This window comes from Oncorhynchus nerka, linkage group LG14 (assembly GCF_034236695.1).
Source record: "Oncorhynchus nerka isolate Pitt River linkage group LG14, Oner_Uvic_2.0, whole genome shotgun sequence".
NCBI lineage: Eukaryota > Metazoa > Chordata > Actinopteri > Salmoniformes > Salmonidae > Oncorhynchus > Oncorhynchus nerka.
The window spans coordinates 76,461,767-76,485,271 of NC_088409.1; the positions used below are offsets into that span (position 1 = coordinate 76,461,767).

Below are 23,505 nucleotides of genomic sequence, written 5' to 3' on the forward strand. Positions count from 1 at the left end.
CCGGTAAGACAGCTAACGGTTAGCAGGCCGCAGATGGGCGTTCAGGTAACTTCGCGACGGAGGAGCCAGCCGCATAACTCCTTCGGGTAGATAACGTCGGCAGTCCAGTTGTGAAGGCCCGGTGGGGCTCCGCGTAGGCAGTAAAACGGGTCCGGATAGGTGACTGCAGCCCAGGAGTGATTGATGGAACTCAGGAGTGATTGACGGAGCTGGCTAGCTCCGGAATAATTTATGTTTGCTCCGGAATCTACGAAAGCCGATAGTCGCACGGATAGCAGCTAGCTAGCTGTGAGATCCAGGTATGAATGTCGAGAGAGCAGTTGAAATCCAGGGACATGGAGAGAAAAATTTGTCCGGTATGTTCCGTTCCGAGCCGCGCTGCACTGCGCCGTACAAAACTGGCGATAGATTTTCGAGCTAAAGGATAGCTGATGACCACAAACCGTGGTTAGCTGAATACTAACGATTTGCCAGTAAAGAAGCTAACTAGCTTCTGAACTAGCTTCTGATTAGCTTCTGGATTAGCTTCTGGGCTAGCTTCTGGCTAGCTCCTGGCTAGCTTCTGGCTAGTTTCTGGCTAGCTTCTTGGAGTTTCTGGCTAGCTTCTTGGAGGATTACAGATTTGAGGTAAATAATACTTTTTTATAAATATAAATTGGTGAGGCGGGTTGCAGGAGAGTGTTTTGAAGATGAGTTGATGGAAAATAAAAATAAAATGTATGTGAAAAAAGTTGTAAATATATATATATACGGGACACGACAAGACGAGGACAAAAGACGTCTGAACTGCTATGCCATCTTGGAAAAACCCTTACATCATCAAGGGGCCTCATGAGCCGGGCTCTGTCTTGATCCACTACATCTGCCAATATCGGCCTTCCACATCTGCGATGAAAGGTGGCCGAGCTACAGCGGTTTTGTCAGACCAGGAGACATCCCAAAAATTGGTCTTCTCAGGAAAATGTCTGTAGTATCCGAACAGACTAATATGCCCCCACGGTGGAAAGATAAGACTCTCAAGAACAAAATTATGTTCTCCATTTTGCTCTACCCCCACAAGAGTGACGGGATTCTTCTGAAGGTAACCGAGTACCGGCTGAAAAAAATGAAGGGAAGTGAATAGGGCATTTCTACAGTATGTAAAATATATACAATTAATTCCACGATCCCAATATAAACATTCCCTGTCTTAGGTCAGTTAGGATCACCACTTTATTTTAAGAATGTGGAATGTCAGAATAAAAGTAGAGAGAATGATTTATTTCAGCTTTAATTTCTTTCATCACATTCCCAGTGAGTCAGAAGTTTACATACACTCAATTAGTATTTGGTAGCATTGCCTTTAAATTGTTTTACTTGGGTCAAACGTTTAGGGTAGCCTTCCACAAGCTCCCACAATAAGTTGAGTGAATTTTGGTCCATTCCTCCTGACAGAGCTGGTGTAACTGAGTCAGGGTTGTAGGCCTCCTTGCTCGCACATACTTTTTTATTCTGCCCACAAATTTTCTATAGGATTGAGGTCAGGGCTTTGTGATGACCACTCCAATACCTTGACTTTGTTGTCCTTGAGCCATTTTGCCACACCTTTGGAAGTATGCTTGGGGTCATTGTCCATTTGGAAGACCCATTTGCGACCAAGCTTTAACTTCCTGACTGATGTCTTGAGATGTTGCTTCAATATATCCACATCCATTTTCCAAGCTGTTTAAAGGCACAGTCAACATAGTGTATGTAAACTTCTGACCCACTGGAATTGTGATACAGTGAATTATAAGTTAAACAATCTGTCTAAACAATTGTTGGAACAATTACTTGTGTCATCTACAAAGTAGATGTCCTTACCAACTTGTCAAAACTATAGTTTGTTAACAAGAAATTTGTGGAGTGGTTGAAAAACGAGTTTTAATGACTCCAACCTAAGTGTATGTAACTTCCGACTTCAACTGTATTCCAGTCTGTGCTAGCAAAACAGTCCTGTAGCTTAGCATCTGCTTCATCTGAACACTTTTTTATTGATCTAGTCACTGGTGCTTCTTGCTTTAATTATTAATTATAAGCAGGAATCAGGAGGATAGAATTATGGTCAGATTTGCCAAATGGAGGGAGAGGGAGAGCTTTGTATGCGTCTCTGTGTGTGGAGTAAAGGTGGTCCAGAGTTTTTTACCCTCTGGTTGCACATTTAACATGCTGATAGAAATTTGTTAAAATGGATTTAAGTTTCCCTGCATTAAAGTCCCCAGCTACTAGGAGTGTCGCCTCTGGGTGAGCGTTTTCTTGTTTGCTTATGGCGGAATACAGCTCATTCAAGGCTGTCTTATTGCCAGCCTCCGTCTGTGGTGGTATGTAAACAAATACAAAAAATACAGATGAAAACTCTAGGTAGATAGTGTGGTCTACAGCTTAACATGAGATACTCTACCTCAAGCGAGCAATAGCTTGAGACTTCCTTAAATGTCGTGCACCAGCTGTTATTTACAAAAATACATAGTCTGCCACCCCTTGTCTTACCAGACGCTGCTGTTCTATCCTGCCGGTACAGCGTATAACCAGCCAGCTGTATGTTGATAATGTCGTCGTTCAGCCACAACTCCATGAAGCATAAGATGTTACAGTTTTGAGTGTCCCGTTAGTAGTTTAATTTTCCTCGTAGGTCATAGATTTTATTCTCCACGTCGATATTGATTGTGGCGAGAATGGCCTGTAGATTGTCGTGGAAATTCAGTACTGAGAGAGACTTGGTCATTTCTTCAAACAATCATCTTTATTTAATTTAAATTAATTATTGCAATAATGAGGCTGGTCGAGCCCACACCCTTGAGTGTTGGACCAAGTATCCTAACCTTTACACAAATGCAGAGTACTATATATAGCTGACACTAACAATGCTCAGTCATTGTTGGTTCAACACCCCTCATGCAGACCAAGGAGCATCATAAGTCACTCTGGGATCATCCTGTCGTTATCTGCACGAGGTCTGTTCTCTTAACCCCACCCTGGCTTAGTTTCCCAGATGCAAGGATGAATTTGAGACAATGAGGGATTGTTCTACTCCTAAGCTAACTCCCCCAAAAACATATCATATTACTCCAGTGCTAGCCTCTCTACACTGGCTTCCTGTTAAGGAAAGGGCTGATTTAAAGGTTTTACTGCTAACCTACAAAGCATTACATGGGCTTGCTCCTACCTATCTTTCTGATTTGGTGCTGCTGTACATACTTACACGTACGCTACGGTCACAAGATGCAGGCCTCCTTATTGTCCCTAGAATTTCCAAACAAACAGCTCAAGGCAGGGCTTTCTCCTATAGAGCTCAATTTTTATGGAATGGTCTGCCTATCCATGTGAGAAACGCAGACACGGTCTCAACCTTTAAGTCTTTTTGAAGACTCATCTCTTCAGTAGGTCCTATGATTGAGTGTAGTCTGGCCCAGGAGTGCGAAGGTGAACGGAAAGGCACTGGAGCAAAGAACTGCCCTTGCGGTCTCTGCCTGGCCGGTTCCCCTCACTCCACTAGGATTCTCTGCCTCAAACCCTATTACAGGGGCTGAGTCACTGGCTTACTGCTGCTCTTCCATGCCATCCCTAGGAGGGGTGCGTCACTTGAGTGGGTTGAGTCACTGACGTGATCTCCTGTCCGGGTTGGTGCCCCCCCTTGGGTTGTGCCGTGGGGGAGATCTTCGTGGGCTATACTCATCCTCGTCTCAGGATGGTAAGTTGGTGGTTGGAGATATCCCTATAGTGGTGTGGGTCGGTGCTTTGGCAAAGTGGGTGGGGTTATATCCTGCCTGTTTGGCCCTGTCCGGGGGTATCGTCGGACGGGGCCACAGTGTCTCCCGACCCCTCCGGTCTCAGCCTCCAGTATTTATGCTGCAATAGTTGTGTGTCGGGGGGGCTAGGTTCTGTTATATCTGGAGTATTTCTCTTGTCTTATCCGGTGTCCTGTGTGAATTCAGTATGTTCTCTCTAAACCTCTCTTTTTCTTTTTCTTTCAGGGGACCTGAGCACTAGGACCATGCCTCAGGATTACCTGGCCTGATGTCTCCTTGCTGTCCCTAGTCCACCTGGTCGTACTGCTTCTCCAGTTTCAACTGTTCTGCCTGTGGCTATGGAACCCTGACCTAGCCGCAGGCAGAACAGTTGAAACTGCAGCAGCGCCTCTTCAACCTCAGGAGGATGAAGAAATTTGGCTTGTCACCAAAAGCACTCACAAACTTTTACAGATGCACAATCGAGAGCATCCTGTCGGGCTGTATCACCACCTGGTACGGCAACTGCTCCACCCACAACCGTAAGGCTCTCCAGAGGGTAGTGAGGTCTGCACAACACATCACTGGGGGCAAACTACCTGCCCTCCAGGACACCTACACCACCCGATGTCACAGGAAGGCCATAAAGATTATCAAGGACAACAACCACCCGAGCCACTGCCTGTTCACCCCGCTATCATCCAGAAGGCGAGGTCAGTATAGGTGCATCAAAGCAGGGACCGAGAGACTGAAAAACAGCTTCTATCTCAAGGCCATCAGACTGTTAAACAGCCACCACTAACATTGAGTGGCTGCTGCCAACAAACATTTATGTAAAAAATGTATCACTAGCCACTTTAAACAATGCCACTTAATATAATGTTTACATACCCTACATTACTCATCTCATATGTATATACTGTTCTCTATACCATCCACTGCATCTTGACATCTTTATGTAATACATGTATCACTAGCCACTTTAAACAATGCCACTTTTATATGTTTACATACCCTACATTACTCATCTAATATGTATATACTGTGCTCGATACCATCTACTGCATCTTGCCCATGCCGTTCTGTACCATCACTCATTCATATATCTTTATGTACATATTCTTCATCCCTTTACATATTCTTCATCCCTTGTGTGTACAAGGTAGTTGTTGTGAAATTGTTAGGTTAGATTACTCGTTGATTATTACTGCATTGTCGGAACTAGAAGCACAAGCATTTCACTACACTCGCATTAACATCTGCTAACCATGTGTATGTGACAAATAAAATTTGATTTGACCTGTTCACTGGATGTACTACCTGTCCCAGACCTGCTGTTTGATCTGAATGATCGGCTATGAAAAGCCAACTGACATTTACGCTTGTGGTGTTGACCTGTTGCGCCTTCTACAACCACTGTGATTATTATTTGACCCTGCTGGTCATCTATGAACATTTGAACATCTTGACCATGTTCTGTTATAATCTCCCCCTGGCATAGCCAGAAGAGGACTGGCCACCCCTCATAGCCTGGTTCCTCTCTAGGTTTCTTCCTAGGTTCTGGCCTTCCTAGGGAGTTTTTCCTAGCCACCGTGCTTCTACACCTGCATTGCTTGCTGTTTGGGTTTTAGGCAGGCTTTGTGTACAGCACTTTGTGACATCGGCTGATGTAAGAAGGGCTTTATAAATACATTTGATTGATTGATTTGTCGCTAGCAACATTATTCAGTCATTCTGATTAAAGAGCATCTCACTGTCTCTTCGTGCTCCACGAGGAGACAGTGAGATGCTTTAGTACAAGTACTGCACGGTAAGACCGGCTGCTTGTGCTGTTGTTGGAACTGCCCCAAGCTTCAGCTTCTATCTCTGAAGTGGCGTTTTTTTGGGGGCCGTGAAATGAGAAGCTACCTACTGTATCCTTGACCACCTTTATGGAGTGCCTTTACGCTATCTAGTGGCCAAAAGCTGACACAGCACCTCAGCTGCAAATATACTTCATTTAGGTAAGACAGGTCAATTATCGCTTTTCCCATAGACCAAATAACAATAAGCTAAGCCACATATGCCGAGTGTAGAAAACATTTAGAACACCATCCTATAGTGAGTAGCAGCCCCTTTTGCCCTCAGAACAGCCTTAATTCATCAGGGCATGGACTCTACAAGGTGTTGAAAGTGTTCCACAGGGATGCTGGCCTATGTGGACTCCAATGCTGGATGTCCACAAGTTGGCTGGATGTCCTTTGGGTGATGGACTATTCTTGATACACATGGGAAACTATGAAAATCCCAGCAGCGTTGCAGTTCTTGACACAAACCCTTGCGCCTGGCACCTACTACCATAACCTGTTCAAAGGCACGTAAATCTTTTGCTGATTCATCTTCTGAATGGTACACGTACACAATCCATGACTCAATTATCTCAAGGCTTAAACATCCTTCTTTACCCTGTCTCCTCCCCTTCATCTACACTGAAGTGGATTTAACAATTATTGCTTTACGTGTGTATCAAGAATGGTTAAATAAATAAAGGTTAAATAAAAAATATATAACAAGTGAAATCAATAAGGGATCATAACGTGGATTCACCTGGTCAGTCTGTCATGGAAAGAGCAGGTGTCCAGAATGTGTTATACACTCAGTGTATGTCTCATAACAGACTAAACTATTCCCAACTAAAAAAACAACATCAATAAATGAAAACATTTGGGAAAATGTTTGACCATGGCACAGTCTTCGCTAAGAAAGAGTAAACTGAACAGAGTGATATTTTCATTTAGATTTAATTTTAATAAAAATGTATTACATACAATAAAATATCCAGTGGTACCATTTCAAAGACAATATATATTTTTAAGTTAATTAAAATCAGAACTCAGGAAAAAAAAACGAAATTATTTTGTTATTTTTTATGTTTGGACTGTATGGACAATATTGTCAGCAGAGTCCACAACTACCATCTGTGAGTAGCCTAGTCCATAAAACACCCACTAGCCTCTACCATCTAGGCATGTGTAGATCTGAAGAAATATTTATATGTATTAGCAGTGCAGTGAAAATTCCTTGCAGATTTTGATGAAGTTCCTAGGTCAGGGACGGGGTGTTTCTGGACCGTGCGTGTGTGTGTGTGTGTGTGTGTCAGGAGTGAGGGTGTAAGTACAGGATAGCCCCCGAATCCTCTAGTTTTTTTAAGGCTTCTGCTTCGTGGGTAAGGTCATGGTAGGAATCCTGGAACAGAACGAAAGCAGAGCCTAAACATAACATCACTGTGCACTGAAAAATCTACTAGCATGGCATATAACACTGGGTGTTGATCTGTCACAGGAGTTGAGTAAAATCCCATGCACACTCACCTTCATGGATTTCATAGTGTCATATCCATAGTAGTGTATAGGATGCTTCTGGTTTTTGGATGCTGGATATCCAAACCCAGCTATGTGGACCACATCACAGTAGTTGAGTGCCACGAACACGGCAAGGATCCCTGTAGTGGGGTGTACCGGTTTCTGTAGGAGTGAGAACCAAAACCAATGAGACCTACAGTATATTATAAACTGTGTGGTTCCAGCCCTGAATGCTGATTGGCTGACAGCCGTGGTATATCAGACCATATACCACGTGTATGACAAAACATTTAATTTTACTCCTCTAATTAAGTAGGCAACCAGTTTATAATAGCAATAAGGCACCTTGGGAGTTTGTGGTATATGGCCAACTTCGCAATGCTGTCATGCCTAAGAACAGTCCTTAGTCATGGTATATTAGCCATATACCACACCCCCTCGTGGATTTTTTCTTAAGTAATATACATGTAGTATTATGTTAGACACAGTAGGGGGCATCCGAGACCAGTAAAAACTCCCATAGTCCTCCATTTCTAGTACATTAGTTGGCATGACAAGTAAATTACAGAGCAGTGTACCCTTTTCTTAATGTGTACTTAGACAAAGCGAGATGGTACTAGGATTTTTGACTTTTTGTCTCCAGTACAATGTGAGGGGTGTCCCTGGTTTGATTCCGTTCATGGACACACATCCCTAGGTAGCTCCTCTTTTCAGTTCGCTGCAGCAAGCGACTGGAACGAGCTGCAAAAAACCACTCAAACTGGACGTTTTATTTCCATCTCTTCATGCAAAGACTCAGTCATGGAAACTCTTGCTGACAGTTGTGGCTGCTTCGCGTGATGTATTGTTGTCTCTACCCTCTTGCCCTTTGTGCTCTTGTCTGTGCCCAATAATGTTTGTACCGTGTTCGTGCTGCTACCATGTTGTTCTTCTGCCATGTTGTGTTGCAACCATGTTGTTGTCAAGTGTTGCTACCATACTGTGTTTTCATGTGTTGCTGCCTTGCTATGTTGTTGTCTTAGGTATCTCTTTATGTAGTGTTGTGGTGTCTCTCTTGTCGTGATGTGTGTTTTGTCCTATATTTTTTATTTTATTTTGTATTTTTAATCCCAGCCCCCGTGCCCACAGGAGGCCTTTGCCTTCTGGTAGGCCGTCATTGTAAATAAGAATTTGTTCTTAACTGACTTGCCTAGTTAAATAAAGGTTAAATAAAACTGCTGTGTGTAAATAATGATTACCAATGTTCACAGAGGCAGCAGAGGTAAATTGTTTCTACATGAGAGCTGTGAGGGGGATTAAAATCCCCTTTTCCAAAGAGTAGGTTAAATTGAGCCTTTTTTTACATTCAGCATCACTCCCATCAAGGGAAATATAGTATACTTTCTAACAAAGATATCTACATATATTTCAGAATGTTGTGTATCCCTGGAAATAATCATAATTCATGTAAACATTACAGACCCACGCCAATTTGCTTACCGCCCAAATAGGTCCACAGACGATGCAATCTCAACCACACTGCACACTGCCCTAACCCATCTGGACAAGAGGAATACCTATGTGAGAATGCTGTTCATCGACTACAGCTCAGCATTTAACACCATGGTACACTCCAAACTCGTCATCAAGCTCGAGACCCTGGGTCTCGACCCCGCCCTGTGCAACTGGCTACTGGACTTCCTGACGGGCCGCCCCCAGGTGGTGAGGGTAGGTAACAACATCTCCACCCCGCTGATCCTCAACACTGGGGCCCCACAAGGGTGCGTTCTGAGCCCTCTCCTGTACTCCCTGTACACCCAGGACTGCGTGGCCACGCACGCCTCCAACTCAATCATCAAGTTTGCGGACGACACAACAGTGGTAGGCTTGATTACTGTGACGTAGAAGTCCGTCACTGGCCGCGGGCAGCATTTGGTTCTTTAACGCACACACATATTCATCACTCCTCCCTGCTCCATTATAAGATAAGTTAACAATGTGGGTCGACACACAAATTAATTTCTGTCTTGGTGCATGCATTTCACACTTGTCAATGTTCATATTTGAGAGATACAATAATTATTATACTTATCAATGTTGTGGATGAGCGCATTGTTTGTTTGTTCTGTTCCTCTCTCTCCATCTCTGTAGCTTCCGGGTATGCTGGAAAAGGACCCGAGCTAAGGGAATTGGGTTGGCTTTATAGTGCCTGTCCCAAATGGCTCATTAATGCATATGGGCATATTGAAAGATATTGTCAGTAGTGATGTAATGTTGTAAATGTTATGTTTTGATATTGTTTAAAACCGTGTTGCAATGTATATCCTTTAGTATGTTTAGTTCATGGAAAATGTAGGTTTGTATTGTTAATTGATTAATTAATGAGGGTTAATTGTTCTGAGGGGAGGGGCTAGCCCTACAAAAGGGAGCCTCTCTTTCAGTCATGGGGAGGCATTTTGGATTGAGCTGTGGATGGGGCAGCATTGTTTGTAAGCTGTCCCATAAGGTAGACGTTGATGGCAGTACTGTTGTTTTTTGTTCCGGAATCACTTGTAAATAAACACCTTTGCACAGAAGAACTTTTGTGGCTCCGCCATCTTTTTATTTTGATAGAGGTTAGGTTATCCAGTTTAGCCTTCTGGCCGACTCTACGTGACAATTACCAACAACGACGAGACGGCCTACAGGGAGGAGGTGAGGGCCCTCGGAGTGTGGTGTCAGGAAAATAACCTCACACTCAACGTCAACAAAACTAAGGAGATGATTGTGGACTTCAGGAAACAGCAGAGGGAACACCCCCCCCCCCCTATCCACATCGATGGAACAGTAGTGGAGAGGGTAGTAAGTTTTAAGTTCCTCGGCGTACACATCACAGACAAACTGAATTGGTCCACCCACACAACCTCAGGAGGCTGAAGAAATTTGGCTTGTCACCAAAAGCACTCACAAACTTCTACAGATGCACAATCGAGAGCATCCTGTCGGGCTGTATCACCGCCTGGTACGGCAACTGCTCCGCCCACAACCGTAAGGCTCTCCAGAGGGTAGTGAGGTCTGCACAACGCATCACCGGGGGCAAACTACCTGCCCTCCAGGACACCTACACCACCCGATGTCACAGGAAGGCCATAAAGATCATCAAGGACAACAACCACCCGAGCCACTGCCTGTTCACCCCGCTATCGTCCAGAAGGCGAGGTCAGTACAGGTGCATCAAAGCTGGGACCGAGAGACTGAAAAACAGCTTCTATCTCAAGGCCATCAGACTGTTAAACAGCCACCCCTAACATTGAGTGGCTGCTGCCAACACACTGACTCAACTCCAGCCACTTTAATAATGGTAATTGATGGGATTGATGTAAAATATATCACTAGCCACTTTAAACAATGCCACTTAATATAATGTTTACATACCCTACATTATTTATCTCAGATGTATACGTATATACTGTACTCTATATCATCTACTGCATCTTTATGTAATACATGTATCACTAGCCACTTTAAACTATGCCACTTTGTTTACATACTCATCTCATATGTATATACTGTACTCGATACCATCTACTGCATCTTGCCTATGCCGCTCTGTACCATCACTCATTCATATATCTTTATGTACATATTCTTTATCCCTTTACACGTATGTGTATAAGGTAGTAGTTTTGGAATTGTTAGCTAGATTACTCTGGCTGGTTATTATGGTTATTACTGCATTGTCGGAACTAGAAGCACAAGGATTTCGCTACACTCGCATTAACATCTGCTAACCATGTGTATGTGACAAATAAAATTTCATTTGATTTGATTTGTTTTGAAAAGAAAAGTTATCTCTTGGCACAATTTATAACGGGTATGGGGTTAATCCACCTACAAATGTCTGTACGGAATTAAATAATTACCACTTCCTTTCTAAAACCATGTCTACCTTTATTTCCAAAACGCTTTTTGTCTTTTAATCATTATAAGAATATTTTAACACAGGCTTAAGACCTAACAAACAGTTTCTATTTAAAAAGAAAAACACATAGGCCAGGCCCTGTTTTTACCTCATGACTTATGACCTGTAGCACACCTGGAGCCATGAAGTGCTTTGAAAGGCTGCTCATGGCTCACAACACCATTATCCCAGAAACCCTAGACCCACTCCAATTTGCATACTGCACCAACAGATCCACAGATGGTACTATCTTTATTGCACTCCACACTGCCCTTTCACACCTCAACAAAAGCAACACCTATGTGAGAATGCTATTCATTGACTACAGCTTAGCGTTCAACACCATAGTGCCCTCAAAGCTAATCACTAAGCGAAGGTCAGAGACCTGACCGTGTGGTGCAAAGACAACAACGTCTCCCTCAACGTGAACCAGACAAAGGAGATGAGTGTGGAATACAGGAAAATGAGGACCGAGCACGCCCCCTTCTCATCGACAGGGCTGCAGGGGAGCAGGTTGAGAGCTTTGTTCCTTTGGCGTCCACATCACCAGCAAACTAACATGGTCCAAGTACACCAAGGCAGTCATGAAGAGGGCACGACAAAACCTATTCCCCCTTAGGAGACAGAAAAGATTTGGCATGGGTCCTCAGATCCTCAAATGGTTCTACAGCTGCACCATCGAGAGCATCCTGACTGGTTGCATCACTGCTTGGTATGGCAACTGCTCGGCCTCTGACCACAAGGCACTACAATGGGTAGTGCGTACGGCCCAGTACATCACTGGGGCCAAGCTTCCTGCCATCCAGGATCTCTATACTAGGCGGTGTCAGAGGAAGGCCCTAAAAATTGCCAAAGACTCTAGCCACCCTAGTCATAGACTGTTCTCTTTGCTACCACAAGGCAAGCCATACCGGAGCGCCAAGTCTAGGCTCAAGAGGCTTCTAAACAGCTTCTACCCCCAAGCTATAAGACTCCTGAACATCTAATCAAATTACTATTTGCATTGCCCCCCCTCTTTTACGCAGCTGCTACTCTCTGTTATTATCTATGCATAGTCACTTTAATAACTCTACCTACATATACATGTTACCTCAATTACCTCAACTATCCTGTGCCCCCGCATATTGACTCTGTACCGGTACCCCCTGTATATAGCCTCGCTATTGTTATTTTACTGCTGCTCTCTAAATTATTTGTTATTTTATGTATACTTTTTTTTAGGCATTTTTCTTCAAACTGCATTGTTTTTAAGGGCTTGTAAGTAAGCATTTCCCTATAAGGTATGTTGTATTCGGCGCATTTGACAAATAGCATTTGATTTGATTCCAGAGATAATGCCTTTAAGAACAATCTTAAAAGTATCTACTTTGGTTTAGATACAAGCATCGTGAAACCTCTAACACAATAAATTCATTTGACTTGGTGAAAATCCGTTTTTAGGCCCTAAGTTGTTTACCACTTTTTCCATGTGGTTTCTTCCTTCACAGACTGAAATGATGGGGTGACTTAACTTCTCCCTTTGGCTCAACTTACCCGACTCTCCCTTACCTGTTCCATGTAATCATTAACCTTGGTTTACTCATCTACCCACCATTTCCAAGGAAGCTTCTTGTTCAGGCACATTATTCCCGCCTACTGCTTTCTCAATTCCTTCCAATAAAACCCTACTGAGGTGCTGTGGGTCTGCAGTATAAATCAGCCAAATAAAATACAAATAAAACAACAATACATAAAACCTTCAAAATGGCCAATACTGAGTGCAGGAGCCTTTCCAAGGTAAATGTGAGTGAGTGAGTGAGTGAGTCAGTCAGTGAGTCAGTGAGTGAGTCAGTCAGTGAATCCTGCAGGGCTTTACAAGCATGCTGTCTGACCTGGACAGCCATTACTCGTGCCCTAAGGAGAGAGAAACTGGAGAAACCAAGTTCTCAAACCTGTGCTTCTCCTCTCTTCATCACACTGTACGGGACATTCCTCCAAACCTGGTTCCTAATGCACTTAGCATAAGTGCCTTTTCTTCCTGAGCCTGGCTCTGCTAAATCTGACATTCTGTGTGCATTAGACTCATGTGGTCGGTCACCGAGCGCTCCAACTTCTGTAGTGCCTCACATAGTTTGGACATTGGCCCATGGAGCCTTGGTGAGGTGAATATTGTCACTGCTGTTCGCCAAGCAGACCAGATTGGTGGGAGTCGGACCTTTGTTTTGGAAGGGGGTGGCGGTGGGGGCTGTCTGACCGACAGGGGCATTAGTTAGCCCTCTAGCTCTCCTCAGCTCAGTCAGCCTCTGTATTGTAACCAGGGGGACTGCCTGCTGCTGCTGCCTTCTCACAGGGCATGTGGATGACTGCCAACATGGCAGCCACAGGGAGGGGGTGAGAGTTTGGCATTGGGGATGTGGGGCTGCGGTCGGGCCCGTGACCCAGGAAAGTGACAGGGGAATGAGGGCAAAGGGGCCAGGATCGAGTGCTCGGCATGGTTCCTGTTCCTGTTCTCGCTCAGAGTAAACAGCCTACGCCCTCCAGCCAGACACCCAGCCAGCCAGGAGACAGCCAGCCAAGGTTGAGCTCATCTTGCCTGTAGGGCCACGCAGATGGAGGAGTGCTATGCTCGGGCTGCCCCGCTGATCGCCTGCAGGACTTTCCCACTGTTCCCTCGGCACAGACACCAGCCAGTTGTGTTTGCATTTCAGCAGTCCAAAGAGTGCACAGCCTCAGTCTCTGACACAGGGGCTCGCTGGGGGAACAAATTAAACCAAACTTAACCTGGCTTTGTTCCATCTCAAAGACATCTCCACCATGCACTGAACAAGCCCTCTTGGCAGATGGACCTCTTGGCCAATGAAAACACAATTCCACATTAGTTATAGCTCAAATCAATGTATCATGTATTTCAAAACCCAGAATTCCTCAGCCAAACAGAGAATTGTACTCCCAATTTGTGAACAGAAAACAGCTCAATGGCTTACTATTCTAATGTCATCCATCACAATATTCTATTCCGCAATCATTTTTCTTCATTCCATTATTTCTGTTGTTCCATTCTGCATATGTTCTACTGTTATTTTGTGGAATTCCCTGCAGTATCGTTTTGTTCTTGCTCATCCATTTCTGGGTAATCAGTAGAGCGTTTGGGACTGACCTCCTTTCCAAACTGCAGCTGGTAGAAATGTATACAGACAGCACAACAGACAGCAGACAGCACAGAATACTGGCCACTTCACATGGATTTATTTTCTGCCCATTACACCTGGTTCCCAACGTGGCTAGGAGTAAACAGAGCTGATCCCTTACCTGTTTGCTCTTTGGTTGAAGTGGGATTTGTAGCAGACTGCTGGCCGTCCTATGCAGGAAGTGAGGGTCCAGCACCCGGATGCGACTGGTCCTGCCCAGCCAGATCTGTGGAGGGGGCTTCCAGAAACCTTTCCTCACCTGACACACACACACACACACACACACACACGGAGGAAAAGGTGTGTTGATTAGTGAGTGCACACACACAGAGCCCGTGTCTACACAATTGAGGCCCTGTTTAAGTCTCATTCTTCTCAGTTTCTCAGGGCGACCTACTCCTTAATGAAGGAGTAATGACCCTGTCCCTAATCATGCTAATAGCGACCATAGCAGCCTGAGCTAAACCAGAGAGTGGAGGTGTTTGGGCTGCTGAGACTACAGTTGGATTTTCAAGTAGGTTTGGCAAGGCTGCCATTGATAATGTACATTTTGTCACTGCGTGGATGGATTGCAAGTACCAGGGAAGCAGCTAAAATGGAGGTGTGTGTGCGCACACATCCAGTACCCTCTTCTCGTCGTACAGGATCTCTTTGAGCCAGCGGAGGTCCTGCTGTTTGAAAGGCACTAGGACCATGAGGGTGTCGGGGTCATTGTGCATGCTGGGGTTGTAGGAGGCCGACTCAGGGTAGAAGAGACGCATAGTGGTCTTGTTCCCCACGTCATCCTCATAACCTCTGACAGGGGCATCATTCAGCCTGCACAGGGACACAGAGAAAGATAAACCTTAGCCATTCACTTCTATAAAAATAAAACAGAGTAAAAACACCAGCACACCATTCCTGAAATGTAAATAGCAACACTCCAACCACAAAGGGTTTTCTTAGTGAGACTGCCTATTTATCTTATTTTCCCATGATGTTACTTGTACCCTGCACCTATGTAAGTTTGTTGGATTGTGTTTATTGCATTTGAATAAAAAAGCAAACAAGTAACAGTGCTACACTGGACAAAAATAACATGGAGGAGTTAATTCTACGCTTGCCACCAGTCACAGTTCCAGTATCCTTGCGTGCCAGGAATGCCATCGCTGGTGAAATTGACTACAGTTCAAGTAACCTTCATATTCTGAGTGTTCTCCTGATAAGTTGAAAGCTGTTCTACCCTGCCTCTTATGTAACAGAATGCACTCCACTATTTCACCACCATGTATCAAAACAGGTGAAAACCCCTGTCTAGTTTCTTGTGTTTAGGATTGTACACTTTAATGCAAGATTGCTCTAATTGTGTCTGGCGTTTGAAGATTTTTCCAGTCTAATGCAAGCGTCGGAAACATCAGGCTTGGTAGGAGAACAGAGCACCAAATGTCAATGAACTCTATTTCCTCATCCTATGAGATTAGATTCAGAGAATCGGAGAAGTAAGTGCTGAGCAGAACAGAACAAAGTAGAACAGACCAGAGTGCATTGTGCCTGGATATGACCAGGCAAAATTGCCTGGGCTGTTGGTAAGAGGCTTATAAAAAAAAAACGAAAAATGTATGTGTTCCTTCCAAGGCTATAAATCTGATTTGAAGAGGGCGCTGGGGTGTTTTTCTGCATGGTCGACCAAATCCCCCTTTTAAGCGCCTGAGTTAACCCAACAGTTGACTGATTGCATAGAGAAAGGCATTAAAGCAAGGTCACCAGTCTGAGCTGGCCATTATAGTACAGCATTATGCTTCCATGGGCAAAACAAATTAGAATACCCCTCTTTAGAGGACAACGCATCATAGAAAATCTGTTTGTTTTTTACTGGATTGCGGGAATTGCTATGGAAAAGGCCATTGGGGGACTGGTTAAATGCTATTGTGGCTATAGACTGTACCCTGAGCCATATTTCGATATCAAATGCAGGCCTGTCAACCCTGTCCAACTTTTTAGAGTACTAGACGGGCGCGAAAAATTGGAGATTCAACTCACAAATCTAGTGCAAAGGCATTTTAGAAGCAATGCCTCTATAGCTAATACCGGACACTCATTCATTATTCCTCGTGTAGTCTTCTAAACTCACGACTCCATGTAATGCCAAGATGTTTATATTTCTTTTGATTATACTTTTGTAATACTTTGTGACGTGGATCATAATTACAGTTACAGTCTATCAGATTGCGTGATCCTCGTAATGTTACGTGGAAAATACAACTGTTGGGATACAGAATTAAATGTATATCACACTCGCACAAATGTGACCAGTTATTTTTCGTATTTGCATTTAATTTCTTTCACTAGCAAATGCGAGTGAACTGCTGACACTTTAGAGCCCACTGAATGTTCATCCTAGGTTCGCTAACGTTAGCTTGAAACAATTAGTGTTGACCTTTCCACAACACACCGAGTCGAAAAGGGATTTGTCCATGTGTTCACGTACAGCTGACAGTCGGCAAACTCAGCATCACAACAAACAGGAGGTGCAGACACAGGGTAGCTACGTCGAATAATGATGTATTAATCTCCATGTCTGTTGACATAAACTCTGTACATGTTTGTGTGTTGCAGCTCGATAATCGGGATGTTAGATTTACTCTGTTGATTTAAAAAAAAAAAAAAATGTAAAAAATAATAATAATCAGGCCCTATTCATTTCTGCGTACTTTTAACTCGGATCTCGTACCTGCGTACATGGACAGAGAATTGTGTAGCTGGTACGTAAAATGCGTGCATGTTGGCAGGTCTGCAAATGATATGGCTCTTGACTGTACTGTCTGCAATATAATGCACTCTATGTACTGATATTGATTAGGAACACCATTAATTGTGCAGGAACATCATTGGATAAAACAGAAATGAGGAGTCCTATGAATAGTTCAACAGAAGAGGAGGGAGGATGGACTTAATGCAGATTTTTGTGGTAGAAAACAGGATGGAACCATTAGGCTTAATACTTACCGGATCACCACATCATACTCGTTGATGACGCCCCCCAAGGAGCTGTTTTTAATGGCAAACCCATTTCCTATGACTGCACATGTTCTGCAGTCTAGACTGAGGAAATACATCAAAATAAATTAAGTTCAGTATAATTCACTGCATCCTATTATTACAATCCATTTACTTTAGTGTTGCCTGCATTATCATTTTAGAGTTCAAGACCACTTTCAGAGGGGTGACTGTAACTGCACACTACAGTAGAACCACTGGACATTTTCCAACACTGCCATTGTAATAGTGACTGGTCACACTGCTTGGTTTGACAATTGGCATTCTTTCTTGAAATTAAGTAAGGACGCTTCCTTGTCCACCCATTATACACACACCACAGGGATGATTTGAGTCATTATGTTAGCACAGCATTTACACTACAATACATTGTGGAGAGTTATGAAAAAAAAAGACCCTTGTGTATATTGCTCTCAGACGCATATCACCCATCGGTGGTTCTTTGTGATCTTAACAATTATTGTAAGAAATGAAGTGGTTAAAACGGCACACCAGAGGTTAAAAACCTTGCTAATATGGCTAAGAAACACTCATCACACTTACCGATCAATGCTGGCCGGCATTTTGTAATTGGCAATAATGGCTAACACTCTCAGCAGCAGTAACTCTGGAAAGGAGAGGGATTAATAAAGGTGTGATCACTCAGACTGATAAAAACATTTATTTAACCTTTTTTTAACTAGGCAAGTCAGTTAAGAACACATTCTTATTTACAATGACGGCCTACCCCAGCCAATTATGCGCCGCCCTATTGGACTCTAAATCACGGCTGGATGTGATACAGCCTGGATTTGAACCAGGGACTGTAGTGACACCTTGCACTGAGATGCAGTGTCTTAGACCGCTGTGCCACTCGGGAGCCCAGATGCTGAGGACAGTTTGTCTTCACATAGAGAAGTTCATATTGAGAGGACCAATGACCCAATACTGTTTCCAGCTAACTCGTCATAAACTCAATAATGTCGCACACGTTTTCTGGCAAGTGGACTTTGACTCCATAATGCTTCTCAATAAAATGTATCTTATGATTTGAGTCATTATGTTATCAGCTGTCACAAAGTGCTATACAGATACACAGCCTAAAACTCCAAAGAGTACGTGTTACTTTATAGCAGGGGAACAGTGGTGACTTTTACAGCAGTATATGCAAACGGCTGCTCATTCAAAAAGTAACTAGACCAAACAAAACAGGAAGGGACTCAAGTCAACTCTTGGTGAACTGACAGCGTGTAGAGCTTGGCTGAGAATGAAATGTATATGTATTTAGATGTCATTTTTATTTTTCAGAGGAGCGTTACATGTACAAAAACAATAAAATGCATACAAATATAACCCTGACCCATTCCCCCCTAAGGCCCTATCCACGCGCCCGCATCCTCCCTCCCCACCTAGAAACTACGCTTCCCACCCTGCCTAACGGAGATTGTTCATTACAGAGTTAAGTATATTTTTCCAGGCCTCAATTGTTCCTTCACTAGCACCATTCATTCTCGCTGTCGATAATCCTAATGCAATAACTTCTAATAGTAACTGTATCCACTGGTTAAATGGGAAAGAGTGAGGTGGTTGCCATCATAGAGACCAATTGTTTTTGCAGCAGCATTGCTTCCTGCCAGCAGAAATCTTCGCTGATTGAGAGATTCAAGGGGCTATCATTGTTAAGTAACAAAATAAATGGAAAGCATGGAAAACATTTAACTGCAGAGGGTCATGTAAAAATCTTCCAAGCGTGACATAGTTCCCAATCGTTCTGATCGTTCTTCATTGTGACGTCATGCTGTAAAATTGATCCCAGCTTGAAAATATTGCCAGTTGAATAATTACACGCGCATCTCTTTATGCGGATGGCTGAGCTAGTCTTTTTATGTGAATGGCTGAGCTCGTCTCTTTATGCGGATGGCTGAGCTCGTCTTTTTATGTGAATGGCTGAGCTCGTCTCTTTATGCGGATGGCTGAGCTCGTCTCTTTATGCGGATGGATGAGCTCGTCTCTTTATGCGGATGGCTGAGCTCGTCTCTTTATGCGGATGGCTGAGCTCATCTCTTTATGCGGATGGCTGAGCTCGTCTCTTTATGCAGATGGCTGAGCTCGTCTCTTTATGCGGATGGCTGAGCTCGTCTCTTTATGCGGATGGCTGAGCTCGTCTCTTTATGCGGATGGCTGAGCTCGTCTCTTTATGCGGATGGCTGAGCTCATCTCTTTATGTAGATGGCGAAGCTCATGCAGATGTTTCTCTCACACCATCCCTTGACCTCGAAAAACTGTTCTGTGGTCACACACATTTGCTTCACACATCTGTCAATCAATGGTGACCAGGAGTATTGACTCGGACCAATCAGAAGCTTGTTGAGGCATGAGGTCAGCATATAAATACCTGGACTCGCACATCAAAGTAGTGAGGGATGATGTAAGGAGAGATTTTTTGTGATTGCAAAGACTTGGGTGCTACGTTTTCGAATGACAGTGCATACATTTGTTTGTTAGTTGAGTTTGAGTTTATTCATTCTTACTCACAGATCAAACTGAAGAAATGCAGAATTTACATTACTAATAATTGCAAAACACTCATTTTGATTCATAATTACATTGTTTTTCAATTTTGCACCAAATAGAAAGTGTGAGCAATAATAAGACCAAAGCATAGTTCACATTGTCTTAAGGGATAAATCAATGAAGACCACCTCTTCCAGGGCCATAGGAGACACCATATTTCTCTATACTCAGCCGGTGGGGCAGAAGAATCATGTCTAAACCAATTTAGGATAGGGTGAAACGCTAGCGCCTGGAAATACAATTTAAAGTTTTGTACAAATAGTCCTCATACGTCTTTCCTTGCAATATACATTTTACAACCGCACAATGAATTGTATCCCAATAGCGGGATACAAAGAGAGGCCATGGGAAGAATTAAACTACAGAAATTTAGCCGTGGCAATATATTCATTTTGACGGTTAAAGCAATTGGGATATAATTCCATCTATTGAGGTCAGATTTAATTGATTTGAGCGTTCTGTTGAAGTTTCTGGCAATGGTTTTATATAAAGAAGGAAATATACCTTCTCCCAAATATTTCAAATGGTAAACGACCTGGATTCCATAAATAGAGATAGAGTCCTCCATCGGGTCTTGAGAGGCAGCAGCGCTGATTTGGTTAGACTAGTTTTATAACTTGAGATGAAGCTGAATTTATCTTCAATGCGTTTGGGAGCGATTGAGATACATTGTCTACATATAGTAAAGTATTGTCTGCATCTAATGAGATTAAGTGAACTTTAGATTTGAGAGAAATTTGTGTTGATTCCTGATTGACGAATTGCCTGGGCCAGACGTTCCACGGATAATAAGATTTGCAATGTCAAAATTGGATCGCCTCGTATGCTACTTCTAGTGATTCTGAATGGAACAAATGAGCTATTGCCTGTTATAACTATGGCTGAGGGATTGACATATAGTATTTTAATAATATTCATGTAATTGGAGACAATTCCTATATGTTCCAAGACAGAGCAGAGATATTACCATTCTAGACTATCAAAAGCTATTTCTGCATCAAGAGGTAATACAGCCCAAGGAGCTGTTGTTTCTGATGAAGCATCGAAGATATGTAATAGTCGATGGAGGTTATCCAAGGATAAACACTTTTTAACAAACCCGATTTGGTCCATGTGGATCAATTTGGGTAAGTAAGTCTTGAGACGACAACATTTTGGAAAAAACATTTAATATCGGTGTTTATCAAAGATAGGGAGCAATAGTGAGAACCTGGGTGGTATCAATACCTTTTTTAAATAAAAGTGTAATTAGAATTAAATATATTTTCATAAACATGTTCCATTAAAGTCTTTGTGCTTTGTGGGAAAGAGAGGAAAACAAAGAAATGACACAATGAAATGAGAGAACATACCACTTCCTTTAATACCGTAGGGCAACGCTAATGTGGACTGATGTTGTCGCCAGAAGAAATCATCCAGTTTGAAGAAGAGCTCTGTTTGTCTGCTAATGCTGTATTAGGAACAGTGGAGAAAATAATTCACATTACAACCTGGAAATACGCAAGGATATAGTGTACAGTTCCTACTAAATATTCCATACTGCCAATGGTATGGGGATATAAAGTACACACTGCTGACCTGGCAGTTTTAGTTTCAGTCATTAAAATGGAAATTAACTTAGCCATAATTCCTTCTCATAGTTCAGTCTAATCAACCCCCATGTCTATCAGGCAGACAAATTGTACGCGTTATAAGCAAAGCCGATTTCAATAAAAATGTTCCCAACTCAACAAGTAATATGTTAACATGATGTCATTCAGCAAGCATGCCCCTCTATAAAATCAACTGTTGCCATTTTTACTGCCAAGAAGAAGTAGAAAAAAAACAATGATGTACATTGCATTCGGAAAGCATTCAGATCCCTTCACTATTTCCATTTTTTTTTTTTACTTTAGAGCCTTATTCTAAAATAGATTTTAATTTTTTTTTAAATCCTTTTTATCAAAAATAAAAACTGAAATATGACATTTACATAATTATTCAGATCATGTCCAATCAATTGAATTTACCACAGGTGAACTCCAATCAAGTTGTAGATACATCTCAAGGATGATCAATGGAACAGGATGCACCTGAACTCAATTTTGAGTCTCATAGCAAAGGGTCTGAATACTTACAGTGGGGCAAAAAAGTATTTAGTCAGCCACCAATTGTGCAAGTTCTCCCACTTAAAAAGATGAAAGAGGCCTGTAAGTTTCATCATAGGTACACTTCAACTATGACAGACAAAATGAGAAAAATAATCCAGATAATCACATTGTATGATATTTAATGAATTTATTTGCAAATTATGGTGGAAAATAAGTATTTGGTCACCTACAAACAAGCAAGATTTCTGGCTCTCACAGACCTGTAACTTCTTCTTTAAGAGGCTCCTCTGTCCTCCACTCGTTACCTGTATTAATGGCACCTGTTTGAACTTATCAGTATAAAAGACCTGTCCACAACCTCAAACAGTCGCACTCCAAACTCCACTATGGCCAAGACCAAAGGGGTGTCAAAGGACACCAGAAACAAAATTGTAGAACTGCACCAGGCTGGGAAGACTGAATCTGCAATAGGTAAGCAGCTTGGTTTGAAGAAATCAACTGTGGGAGCAAATATTAGGAAATGGAAGACATACAAGACCACTGATAATCTCCCTCGATCTGGGGCTCCACGCAAGATCTCACCCCGTGGGGTCAAAATGATCTGCAAAGGGACCAGGACGACTGATCCGTGTAAAGGAAAGAATGAATGGGGCCATGTATCGTGAGATTTTGAGTGAAAACCTTCCATCAGCAAGGGCATTGAAGATGAAACATGGCTGGGTCTTTCAGCATGACAATGATCCCAAACACACCGCTCGGGCAACGAAGGAGTGGCTTCATAAGAAGCATTTCAAGGTCCTGGAGTGGCCTAGCCAGTCTCCAGATCTCAACCCCATAGAAAATCTTTGGAGGGAGTTGAAAGTCCGTGTTGCCCAGCAACAGTCCCAAAACATCACTGCTCTAGAGGAGATCTGCATGGAGGAATGGGCCAAAATACCAGCAACAGTGTGTGAAAACCTTGTGAAGACTTACAGAAAACATTTGACCTCTGTCATTGCCAACAAAGGGTATATAACAAAGTATTGAGATAAACTTTTGTTATTGACCAAATACTTATTTTCCACCATAATTTGCAAATAGATTCATTAAAAATCCTACAATGTGATTTTCTGGATTTTTGTTCTAATTTTGTCTGTCATAGTTGAAGTGTACCTATGATGAAAATTACAGGCCTCTCTCATCTTTTTAAGTGGGAGAACATGCACAATTGGTGGCTGACTAAATACTTTTTTGCCCCACTGTATGTAAATAAGGTATCTGTTTTCTGTTTGTAATACTTTTTTTTTTAAATATCAAAAAAACTGGTTTTGCTTTGTTATTATTGGGTATTGTTTGTAGATTGATGAGGAAAATGTTGTATTTAATCTATTTTAGAATAAGGCAGTAACGTAACAAAATGTGGAAAAAGGAAAGGGGTCTGAATACTTTCCGAATGCACTGTACCAGGCAGGGTTTTTACAGTGCTGATAGTCACTGTTTATTATATTTGCATAGTCACTTTACCCCTACCTACATGTACAAATTACCATGATTTAGAAGGAATTGTCAGTAGATCTGGGCAAGGGTACCAAAACATTTCTGCAGCAGTGAAGGTCCACAAGAAGAGTGGTTTCCCATCATTCTTAAATGGAAGAAGTTTGGAACCACCAAGAC

The 23,505-nt window shown here is 42.7% G+C and overlaps 1 protein-coding gene across 3 annotated transcripts in view; it reads right to left on the reverse strand.

Annotated features, from left to right (window-relative positions):
• Positions 1 to 6,510: 6,510 nt before the first annotated feature.
• LOC115141912 (CMP-N-acetylneuraminate-beta-galactosamide-alpha-2,3-sialyltransferase 4-like) overlaps positions 6,511 to 23,505 on the reverse strand; it is a 72,295-nt gene continuing 55,300 nt past the window's right edge. For 2 of the 3 annotated variants that reach the window (XM_029681299.2, XM_065000430.1), the window contains exons 6-12: positions 21,115 to 21,212; positions 17,753 to 17,816; positions 17,159 to 17,254; positions 14,800 to 14,989; positions 14,295 to 14,432; positions 7,097 to 7,249; positions 6,511 to 6,971 (exon numbers count right to left, since the gene is read on the reverse strand). In XM_029681299.2, coding sequence (XP_029537159.1) covers positions 6,882 to 6,971; positions 7,097 to 7,249; positions 14,295 to 14,432; positions 14,800 to 14,989; positions 17,159 to 17,254; positions 17,753 to 17,816; positions 21,115 to 21,212 — 829 coding nt within the window. In that variant the 3' untranslated portion in view covers positions 6,511 to 6,881. Of the gene's footprint in view, positions 6,972 to 7,096; positions 7,250 to 9,154; positions 13,738 to 14,294; positions 14,433 to 14,799; positions 14,990 to 17,158; positions 17,255 to 17,752; positions 17,817 to 21,114; positions 21,213 to 23,505 lie in introns of those variants that run through there. The other variant, XR_010458536.1, reaches the window with a different exon arrangement.